At 43.4% G+C, this 12,112-nt stretch overlaps 2 protein-coding genes across 2 annotated transcripts; one reads left to right on the top strand and one right to left on the bottom strand.

The window, feature by feature from the left end:
• The first annotated feature begins 681 nt into the window (after nucleotides 1-681).
• Nucleotides 682-9,203, top strand: cnn1b (calponin 1, basic, smooth muscle, b). The gene is made up of 8 exons (XM_080009506.1): nucleotides 682-700; nucleotides 870-961; nucleotides 5,796-5,917; nucleotides 6,055-6,121; nucleotides 6,777-6,914; nucleotides 7,266-7,382; nucleotides 7,493-7,639; nucleotides 8,088-9,203. Exons 2-8 carry the CDS (start codon nucleotides 902-904, stop codon nucleotides 8,331-8,333), a joined length of 897 nt encoding a protein of 298 aa, XP_079865632.1. The 5' UTR covers nucleotides 682-700; nucleotides 870-901; the 3' UTR covers nucleotides 8,334-9,203.
• Nucleotides 9,204-9,351: 148 nt separating this feature from the next.
• Nucleotides 9,352-11,689, bottom strand: elof1 (elongation factor 1). The gene is made up of 4 exons (XM_080009507.1): nucleotides 11,626-11,689; nucleotides 10,904-11,038; nucleotides 10,731-10,801; nucleotides 9,352-10,596 (listed from the first exon to the last, which is right to left on the bottom strand). Exons 2-4 carry the CDS (start codon nucleotides 11,017-11,019, stop codon nucleotides 10,532-10,534), a joined length of 252 nt encoding a protein of 83 aa, XP_079865633.1. The 5' UTR covers nucleotides 11,020-11,038; nucleotides 11,626-11,689; the 3' UTR covers nucleotides 9,352-10,531.
• Nucleotides 11,690-12,112: the final 423 nt, after the last annotated feature.

Raw genomic sequence — 12,112 nt, 5'->3', positions numbered from 1 at the left:
TTGGGTATGGGATTAATTGAATACTTTTTTAGTAAGTCCATTTGCGCATTGTTAACGTTAATATGTTGCTACCCTGGCCTTCATTAATCTTGAGCCAATACTTTTTGCGTGATGTCTATTTTATATTATTTTGACATATACTCGGAAATACTTTCTTTTATACACCCATATACACACACATGCACATGCACACATACACACACACATAACGTGTGTGTGTGTGTGTGTGTGTGTGTGTGAGTGTGTGTGTATGGGTGTATAAAAAGAAAATACACACATAATATATATATATATATATATCTGTGTGTGTATGTGTATGTGTGTGTGTAGATGTACATGTATATATAATAATATGTATTTACTGTATATATATTTTTTTATTATTCTTTATTTATAAAAAATGAATTTACCTCACTAATGAGATAGAGGGTTTTTCTGGGGAAAAAAAAAAAGGTAAAACAAAAAATATAAAAAATAGAATATGACACCGTCAATGAAAAGCTCAACCAAAATTGCTCGAAGCTGGAAAAAATGACACAGATTAAGACGCTAATACCGGAGCGGTGACATCATCGGGATGCGGCGTGGGGATTGGCTACTGGCCCCGGCCAATCAGCGGGCGCTCTACCGACCTACGGATGGGAAGAGTTTAAAAAAGATTCAGGGAAGTGCTGCTAAGCTGTCCAAACACCACACCGGGGTGAGCTCAAAGTGTTCAACTGCAAAAAAAAAAAAACATACTTGGTTAGAAAATACATATATATATATAAACATATAAATATAGTGGATTCGCCCAGCTCGGATTTATTGATTTGCGCTACTTTTCCTTTTCCTCCACCGAGCTGAATTGAGCTTCTCCATCTTTAAAGGTCCTTTCCATTGTAAATAGCAGCAGAGCATCATGTCGCAGCACTTCAGGAGCGGGCCTTCCTTCGGACTCTCCGCAGAGGTCAAGAGCAAGGTAAGACTCACAAGGATTGCTTGAGCGGCATTTTATGAGCTGGACCCTGTCCCATCCTTATTTGACTTCAGGGGTAAAGAGCCGTCGGACACCTGGTGCCTTTGAAGTTGGGCTTCTCGATCCGTAGTTCACGTTGTGTTGTTTTATATTGATAGCTGTTATTGCAGTAGTGAAGAATACAAGTGAATAGTTATTATTTTAGGAATGATATGTCTGTGATCGTTTTTTGCAGATTATAAATTGAAGTTGTTATTATTATTATTATTAGGGGTCCAGCCCGCACGGCTCAACTCCTAATTATTATAATGGCAGCCCCTTATTGTTATCGTGGGAGGAGAAAGGGCCCCAAATCCTCTTAAGTTTTGAAGCCTAAAAACATCTGGAACCAACTTCTGCGTAACACACAAACCCGGTTACATCTTGTTCGAACCGCGCTGTCACAAAGGCCTCGTGGTCGAAGCTTCATCCAAATCGATCCACATATTGAGCAGATATAAGCCGAAAACCGAACAAAGATTGAGCGATTTTTAAGACCGACGGGCCGGTACGCCAGGCCAAAAAATGTCCAGCCTAATACTATCTGAAACACATACTTCTGTGTAGGCTGGAAACATGATTGAGGTGTCGTTTAAACCGCTATGTCACAAGGAGCTCATGGTTTAAGTTTCATCCAAATCGACCCACATGTGGAGCAGATATTATTGGAAAACAAAATATATATAATATTCAGTATTTCTAGTTATGACACGTCACCCATGTCATTTGAAATTGAACGAGATGAGATTTGCAGTAAAACGCTTTATGATGTTATCATATTATTTACCTAGAAATGTCCAGTTGGACTGTGTCCATAGGGCGGAATGGGTCCCTGTGTAGTCTTTAGAAACTACATATTTACGTGTATATTTATACAGCTTCTTAACTGGTAGATGTCAGTAGATCTGTTTGATTGATATTTTAAATCCATGGTCCACATTACGTGGCCGGATTAATGAAAAAAATAATAGGAAATAATCCTTGAAATGTCGGTTAAGCGTCCCTCAAAAACTGTAATATTCGACTCAATGAGGAGTTCAAAATTCAAGGTGGCGTCGGAAAAATAGGAGCCGTGCAATGGTAATTACCCACAGAGATATATCACTGAAAATCTAAGACAATAAAGAAGCCATTGTCCAAAAATCACAATAGTCACAATATAAAAAAAAAAAAAAAAAAAGAACTGAAAAAGCGAGACGAGCAACCATGAGACAACAGACCTTGGGGAGCTCGTGCTGCACTCAAGTAAACTCGGAAAATCGTGCTGCGTTTCAGAGAACCCGGGACACTGTAAAATGCACCCGACACGACTAAACTCAACTGTTAAGTACGGACAGGTTCTTCCATAATAACTGTAACATGTACCTAAAACAAATAAACTGGACCCCATGTATTGCTGCCTGCAGCTATATTTATTATTATTAAGGGTTCATCCCAGGTTCAAAGTGTCGGGAACAGGAGGACTGCTAGAGCTATGGACACGAATGAGGTGTTGTTAGAACTGGGAGATCACAGAAATCTTGTGTCTCAAGTTTCATCCAAATCAATCCACATACGGAGCAAGAAATAGTGAAAAACCAACAAAATTTGACCGAAAGTAGATGAACCTTCGCGCTTCACAGACACGCCAACATTCAAAATCTTTAGATTGGATAATGGAATGAGAGAAGTTTCAGAGTAAGACGCTTTGTGACAGCATCATCCAATTTGCTATAAATGTGTAGGCTGTTGTTCTGAATATCAATTTTCATGGTGTGTGTGTGTGTGTGTGTGTGTGTGTGTGTGTGTGTGTGTGTGTGTGTGTGTGTGTGTGTGTGTGTGTGTGTGTGTGTGTGTGTGTGTGTGTGTGTGTGTGTGTGTGTGTGTGTGTGTGTGTGTGTGTGTGTGTGATTTATGTTTTATTTTATTTGTTTTTGTAAATGAGGACAGCGTATTCTGATATAACCCTGTGTTAGATACACCGTTGTGGTCCTCCTTACTTTGCTGGATTCACGGAAGTTGTAAGATACAAAATCGGCGAGTGCATGATGAGTTTTATATTCACGGAGCAAATCGAAAAATTGCATCCTGAAAATTTTAAATAATCAGGTAAAAACTTCGACTGGTTTCATGGATTAGTAAAACATCTAAAACTTGGACACGAAAAAACATTAATCCACAGAAAGTCGTGACAACATCAAGTCAAGTCTACCCGACTGTGGGACTGAATGATGCGTTCCTGTACTAGGACGCATCAGAAAATTAGAACCCATGAAATTGTAATTAGCCACTAACACGACTAAAATGGACCCTGTTTATCGCTGCCTCCAGCTATATTTTTTTATTGAATAAAAATGGATAAACATGTGTTTATTTCCTGTGAGTGTGTGCCATGTGCTTATGGCAGACATGATGCTTCCCTCAACGTCTACTCTCATCAGCTCCATTGAAAACCACCTGTGTGTTCCAGGAGGGCTTGTCAACATAGACCTACATCACTTGTGATTTTTATTTTTTTATTTTTTAATCCGCTATTGGAAACCTGGGGATGTTTTTGGAGGTTCCGTCACCACTTGATGTACAGTACATGACAGAAGGCACTTTTGTATATGGTGGAATGTGAGCGAATGAGTCAGAGCTGCTGACAGGCTGTTTTCGAGATGAGAGAAGGTCATCCACAGACTTTTTTTTTTTTTTTTTTTTTTTTTTCCCACAATCCGTGGAGCCATTCGACTCCTCACATTGTCAACATGGGATGTAGTGTCCTCCCTGAATGCTGTCCTCTCTCATCGGGGCTTTCATCTCACACAGAGAGCACCCTAACTTTGAAATTAAGATTCTCCTCATTACATCTTGTCAACACAGTCAGTTGGTTAATATTCAGGAATGGAATGTTGGTGTAGTTGGAGCACTCTTGCCAGAGCCATTTTTCCGCCATTCCACTTTCTATTTGTGGTGGTGCTCGTCGAAAAACAGCGAAGTCAAGGCAATTACACGCTAGAGCAGGTGGATCAGGTCACAGTCAGGTGAGCTTATAAAATGCTTCACCCTAGACAAATGGAGTAGCTTAGAAATACCGCATTCTCATCGGGACAGGAATATTCATCAGAAAGGCAAATTTTTGGGGGTGATTTCATGAACGGTGACATGAGGGCTTCATGGTGTCATGGCGGTGAGTTCCAGCGGCATGACATCAGAGAGCAGCAGGGATGTTGCAGAGCGTCTTGACAGGTACATCAGCGGGATCTACTGTAGCCTCCTTTTAAGGACCGGGACTGGCCGGGGGCTCTGCAGTGAAACCTGACAAAATGCCTCTCGCTCTAAACAGTTTACATTGGAGTCGCAAATGGCAACAACAATCCTTTGACAGAACCCAGGTGGACGCGGCCGCTTGTGACGGATGCCAGGGTTGGTGCTGTGCCAGCAAGTCTCAGATCATGTCTTATCCCAATAATTTGAGCGGAGAAAGGATGTAATGACTCCTATTAAGCCGTCTTCTACTTTAAACCACCTCTTTGTCATTCACATCAGAAGTGGTTTTCTTTACGTTTTGGGACCATGTCCTAGTCATACATTTGATCCTTTGGTTGTAATCTGCTGTGATATAGTCCATCATAGATGATGTAGAAATTGTCTGTTCTGTGGACTTATATGGACAGGGTTTGTAGGACACTTAGTGGACTGTTGCCATACTCAGTTGAACCGATATGTAAATGAATAAATGGGGGGAAAAATTGCATTTTAAAGTAATACACTGAACAAAATGAGCTGAATCCGACACTGAACCCCACAGCCTCGGCCTCCATTTTCCAAGGCATAGTTTGTCCAATTATGCAGAACACTGTATAAGGATTCAGATTCCGGAGAACCCAGTGGGATAGAGCGATAAGCGGGGGGGGGGGGCAGGATGGGAGAACTGGAGGCACAGAGTACATGATATGAGAGAGAAAAAGAGGGAGGCCGAGGGTAGGGAGGATGGAACGGGGGGGCTGGAAGCGGTTTCTCCCAATTTTGGTGTGATGGACTGGAAGCTCCGCGGACCCCGGAGCTTTGAAATACCTGTTTGTATTGGCCGCCGATCCCGCAGGCTTGCTCCAAGACGGCAGAGAGTTCGGAACTGCAGAACATGAGAGAGAGAGAGAGAGAGAGAGAGCCTGCCCCCGCCCCCACCAGAATTCAAAGTATTAGGGCGACGTGTTTGTGCCAATAAGGAAATGCACGGACAGGAGAGAGCGAAGTGCTCCATTCAGGAATGTGCCTGTTTTTATACCCCCACCATTTAGATACCCCAGCGATTCCACTCATTCCTGATAGACTGATAGATAGTAAAGTGTTTTATTTGTCAACTGCACAGTAAACCAGGGTCATTCTGAGCATTGAAATAGGTAGATTTATTCCCTGAGGAGAAATTGCCATCTGCCAGCAGCTCACATCAACACAATAGGCAAAATGGTAACACAATAAAGTAATACAATAAAAACAAGAAAATGGCAATTTATATATGAGAAATTTACAGTTAACCCTACACAATAAAATAAATAAATCGCCAATAAACACTAAACCTATTCATAAACAACAGATATAACCAAAAATTGAAATGATCACAATAATAATTACAAAATAAAAGGTCATGTCCAAAAATGAAATATACGGTCCTATACAATAACTTAGGAAGTAAAGACTGAAGCAGAAAGCTGTTATGTGATGTTCCCTCAGCCACTGGGAAAGAGAGAGCGATGTGATGCAGATGTGCTCTGCCGTGACGGGGGGGAGGTGGTGTGGGTGAAATAGTAAAGTTTGAGTGTCGCCCCCGTGGCAGCTGGCGGGGAAGTACGACCCCCACAAGGAGGAAGAGCTGAGGCTGTGGATCCAGGACGTGACCGGCAAGCAGGTGGGGAACCCCTTCATGGAGAGCCTTAAGGACGGGGTGTTGCTGTGCGGGTGAGTGGAATTAAATAAAAAAAAAAATATATATATATATATATATATATATATATATATAATTTTTTTTTTTTTTTTACTTTTGCTTATGCCTGGAGTATTTTGAGTATTAACCGGCGTTCCCTCTTTCCTCATAGACTCATCAACACTCTGAAGCCCGGCTCTGTGAGGAAAGTCAACAACTCCACTCAGAATTGGCACCAGGTATGAAACGTCTGAGTGGAAACCCTCTGGTGTTGAACTTAGTCCAGAACAGAGTGGAGTTGAGTGTTAAGTTGAGTGGTACAATCTCACTACTATATGTGTACGATGTCGATTCAGAATTATGACCTCAACTAGTCCTATACAAAATCCAGTACAACAGCTGTTTTTGAACAGGTCACGTGTTTCAAAATACAAGTAAGGCCCACAGAAAACGTACAAATAAAAAGGTAGATCTTGAAAAACCCAAATTGAATTATTTTGAAATGCAAATAAATTATTTTTAATTCTTTGACCCAAAATGGTGTTTTTCTGTTCTCTTTTAACGTTTCCCGACCAGGGGAGAGTGCTGGTTCTCTCTCTCTCTCTCTCTCTCTCTCTCTCCCTCTCTCATGCAGACCAGCCATTTCTATACAGCCGACAGGAAAGACAGGACAGGACAGGAAAATATAATAGAAAGAAAATATAACCGCACTTTTGCGGTTCCATGTTCTGTTTGTGAAATTGTTGACTGAATGATTACGATGGTGCAAGTGATGCAGTTGCAAACCAACTATTTCCCCATACTGTAATAATAATTTAGCAATCGAGGGCGTGAATCCATGTGATCTATACAGGCAGCAGCCTCTGATGTGACTCCCTCTCTCCCTTTCTCAAGCTGGAAAACATTGGGAATTTTGTCCGTGCCATCACAGACTATGGTCTGAAGCCGCATGACATCTTCGAGGCCAACGATCTGTTTGAGAACGCCAACCACACACAGGTGCAGAGCACACTCATTGCTCTGGCAGGAATGGTGAGGCTTTTTTTATTTTTATTTTTTATAAACCTTTATTAGTCCCACAACGGCGAAATTTGCAAGTTCTCTGCATTTACCAATCCTAGTAACTGACGTATCTAGGAGCGATGCGCTGTCATTTACTGTAGAGGCGCCCAGGGAGCAGTTAGGGGGTTAAGTGTCTTGCTCAAGAACACATCAGCACGCTACCAGGAGCCGGGGATCAAACCCGCACCTTTCCGCTTACTAGATGACCCGCTCTACCCCCTGAGCCACTGCCCCGCTTCCCCATCTATTTAATCGGTGGTACAGCGTCTCTCCATATGACTTATGCATCTCCATATGACTCCATATACTTTCTTTCTTCAGGCCAAATCCAAAGGTTTCCACTCTAAATATGACATCGGGGTGAAATATGCTGAGAAGCAGCACCACCGTTTCGCTCCCGAGAAGCTCAAGGAGGGACGCAACATCATCGGCCTGCAGGTCAGCGAGGCGGAGGGTAGAATTTAGAGAGATATAATCATTGATTTAAAAAAAAAAAAAAAAAAAAAAAAAAGGCCAAAAATTAGAAGATGTTCTTCCTCTGTGTTCAGATGGGCACCAATAAGCTGGCCAGCCAGAAGGGCATGACCTCTTATGGGACACGGCGTCACCTGTATGACGCCAAAATGGGCATGGACAACCCTCTGGACCAGGCCACCATCAGCCTGCAGATGGGCACCAACAAAGGAGCCAATCAGGTGTGGACAGCCCTCAATTTTAGTAATTTTATTCTACTAATCCACAAGAATTCTACTCAAATGTATACGCTTCGACCCCGACAGATTTTAGCATAGACGAGTTGCTTCACTGTTTCTTCATATTGAAACCTATTTATGATATGAATTTATTTCCCTTTGAATTTATCTTTTTTTAGGAGGGAGTTGTAAGTTGACATTTTCCGAATTTTACCAGAGACCAAAAAACAAACTTTTGATTTATTGTAATTATTTCATTAACCTGGGACTTGTCCTTTTACCCGCTTGGATAGAGTTCATCGAGAGCTTTCAAATGATGAAGGAAACCAATTTTTCGCCCCAGGTGTCACTTTCGACCCCTTCGCGCCAAGCCCTCCATGTTACCATGTGTTTTAATAGGACAAAAGCTACATTCTCTCTCTCCCTCTCTTTCCCTTTCTCCCTCTCTCAGGCCGGCATGACGGCCCCGGGGACCCGGAGACACATCTTCGACAAGAAGCTCGAGCTGGAGAACTGCGACACCACCACGGTGTCCCTGCAGATGGGCACCAACAAGATGGCGTCCCAGCAGGGCATGACCAGCTACGGCCTGCCGCGCCAGATCTACGACAACAAGTACTGCACCAACCCCACCGACACCTACTACGACAACGGGGAGGGGGCGGAGTTTGACGGCTACCACCAATACTCCGAATAGGGAGGTCGCGGGACGGACTCGCCCATCCCCCTCGCCTCACTCTCACCCTCCAACTCCCCTTTGACTCGACCCCGAACTGCAAACCGCAAATGTTTGGCAACACGCTGGAGCGCTCCAGACTCGACCGGCTTTAGCATCCGATACCGTCAACGTCCCCTGGATGCGAGTCGACCTCTGACCCCCGCCTGGAACCAGAGTCCACGTCCCACACAGGAGTCCACCAGACTCTGGGGGAGGACGCCGAACTCCCTGGACCTGTAGCTTCGTGCAGACTTTGCCTTGTTTCACATTCGCACGCCTGCCGACTCGCCACTTTATAGGACTTTTATAGATGGACTGTGTGCAGGAGTAGGAGTTCCTGATATATATATTTTTTGGGTGAAGATACATTGAGGGCTGTCAGACATCGGGGGGGAAAATGTGCTTTAGACACCGAATCTGCTTTTCTAACTTCTCACTCTTTGGGGGGGAAAAAAAGTCATTTTATCCTCCCGACTCTGCCAATTATTCCGTTAAACTAATCCTTCAAACCTCATCAGTGAACGTCGGTGTAAGTATGTTTTTCGCTCCATCGTCACTTTACGTTAGCATCACCTCGCTTGCAGCAAACCGCTTAGAATGGCTCAACATGAACCCAAGCGTGGAAAACCAACTTCTGATGTGAATCGTGCTTCATATGCAGAACGGATCCTTTCTGTGTTGGGGTTTTATTGTGATCCTGCCGACCCACCGAGAATGTATCGTTATTTTAGGACTATGAGCAACTCGAGCTGTAGTACCACTCTTCACTTTTTTTTTTTTTTCCCCATGTTCAATGACACTATTTCATGAGTTTTGAGACCAAAATTTCAATCAGGCAATAGTCACAGCCTCAATTTTGACACAAATACATTCTTAGCCTTCAACGGAAGGCTGTTGAAATAACTGATGGTCTTCAGTCAGACATTTGATACATAATATTGCATTTTTTTTTAAATGCTTTATTGTACTATTGTGCCACCTAGTGTTTAAAACTTTAATCGGGGTCTCAAACTACAGGCCTGGGAGCCACATGTGGCCTGCTACATGTAAATAATGTAGTTGAATCTGGCCAGCAAATTAAGAATTATCGCTCAATTGACCCACACAAATTACTGTTTTCAAAATAAAGTTGAATGTACATTCACATTCTTTTAAATTATGTCTATTTTTAACAACACATTTTTAGGCAATTTGTTACTGCCCCTAGCCAGGGGCCCCCAGGTGATTTGGGCTTGAGACCCCCACTTTGGGTTCTGAATGACACAACTTACATCATATACAATCCATCTTATTCTCAAATATTAAACACTTTATTCAACTGAACATGGTGAAATGCTTATATTCACTTATGGTGTGTTAATTCCCATCAATTATTTTAAAATGACTAATTTGTCAAATGAAAATATTGATATGTGAACTTTATCCAAATGTCGTCAAAATTATAGATTTTACTTTCTTTCCTTGAGTTTCACTAAACATTTGTGCAATAAAGAGAAAAAAAAAAAAGTCACATTTCATTTTCTCCACCCAGACCCCACAAAACAAACACCCAGCTAATGCACAATGAAATGCATTTTATTTCACTTTGAGATGAAATGGTAAAAATACATTAACACAAGAGGAAAAATAAACATCTAAAAAAAAAAAAACAGCATGGAAGAGTTATCTGAAGGGGTTAATGAGGATTGTGGCATGTATGCAAACTAAAAAAAAAAAAAGGATAAATGAGAAATAACGGATTTAAACCTACAAATCCATTAACACAATATTAACCCTGACTACACAGCTCCCCACACAACAGAAACACGGAAATGGCAGAATAACACTACTTTCTTCATGCATACGTCCATCCATCCATCCGGAATATGCATATTTGACACTGATTTCACACAAGTGGAACAAATGACATTAAAATCCCTTTAATTCGTCTTTTTTTCCTCCAACCCGGATAACTAGACGAAATGATGGCCTTGTGATTAAGAGGGAAAAATAGAAACGTCATATGCATCAAAAGATTTACACAAAAAGCTAGATTCTTCCAATTGATTAGGTGCACCCCACGGCTTCTGAAGGCGTTGGTACGGTTGGTACAGTGTACTGGTCAGACACAAACCCGCTCAGCTGACCAGTTGGTGATGTGGAATGTACGTGAGGGAGTGAGTCCCGGGAAAATCCTGCTACTGATTGGCTGCTTCACAAGCATCAATCCAGTCGCTATAAACATCCACTGGTTCTGACAGATCTGGATGGAAAAGGTTTAGGAGCATTCACACAGATTAAAAGACACAAGGACAAAATCAGCCAAATAATTTCATTACATTCAAATAAATAAAAAAAAAATTATGACCCCCCCCCCCCCCAAATGTGAAAGGATACAGGTTATAGGCGTCTGGAATTCCTCCAAACAAACTGTGCATGATATGATTCCTGTGTTCCGGGTCCGTTCCCTGGGGAAAAACAGGGGAGAGAGAGGTGAAATCGTTGACGCCGAGGCGCCTCCGGGGCGTCGCACGCGTCGGCCGGGCCATCGGTTCCCCGGGCGAACTCACATCTTGACGTCGCACGACTTCTCGTGGTTGCAGAAGGGACAGGTGAACTGGGTGTCCAGGTTCCCGGTCAGCTTCTTCTTGGGCGGTGGCTTCCTCTTCGACTTCCTGCGTCCCATCGTGGATGCTGCTTTAGTTCTACGGGGGGGGGGGGGGGGGGGGAGGAGGAGAAGGGGGAGAAGAAGGAGGAGGAGGAGGAGGAGGAGGAGATGAAAGAGGTCAGTCTCTGTAACCACACATCCTCCAGTCGACCCCCCCCCACAGCCGGTCATTTATTGAAGCACATTCAACGAATGACCGATGAGGCGCATTTTATTCAGCGTTGACTTCTGCGATACGCAGATGTGATCGTCCGACCTGAGTTCCCAAGTGGGGGAAACACAAGTTAGTCCATCTCACAGTTTGGCGAGGTAAGCTCCCGATGTGGCGATTGTCTTTACCCGCTGTTACGACCCGAAACTCCAACCAACACGCGAGAAGCGGCGCTTTCAGCATTTGACGACGCTTCAACACATTCCGGCGTCGCAAAAATGCGACGGGCGCCGACGTCGCAAGGCTAACGCTTCATTGTACATTAGCATGCTAGCGCGCCATCAGCCACCAGCGTGTCGGCGGGCAGAGCACGACCCGTTTCGCGCGAACGGGGCGACCGCAGAGGGCGGCGCTGTGCGACGGCGCCGCGGGTTCCCCGGGGTTCGCGTCGCGGTGGCGCGATGGCGTCTTACCGGGGCGCTCCGTCGCTTCGGCTGCGGCTCCGCGTTCTCGCCGTTGAATTTGCGCACTTCCGGGTGCGCTCGTCTTACTTCGTGCTCATTGGCGAGATGCGGGGTTTATGTCGATGACGTCATAAAAAAAAAAAAGTTAACCCCCCCCCCCCCCTTTTACTCCGGCTTCATATTGAAACATGTTTATGATGTAAAAAGTTATGGAAGCGTTGAAACATGGGAAAAGTGGAAATTCAAATTCTCAATCCATGTCCATGACTCAACGGCTGAGGAAGTCAACGACATACTTCCTAATTTTGCTTGGAAAATTAAACACCCACTAAAAAAAATGGACACGCTTTCGGGCTCCAGAAAAGAAGGTGGATATGAATTATTAAACGTTATTGATTTAAACAATAATAATAATAATAATAATAATAATAATACATTTATAGAGCACATTTTTGTACAGCAAAATTGCAGCTCAAAGTGCTGTACATTAAAAAAA

This window comes from Zeus faber (assembly GCF_960531495.2).
Source record: "Zeus faber genome assembly, chromosome: 11".
Classification (NCBI taxonomy): Eukaryota; Metazoa; Chordata; class Actinopteri; order Zeiformes; family Zeidae; genus Zeus; species Zeus faber.
This window is presented reverse-complemented; position numbering and strand designations above follow the sequence as displayed.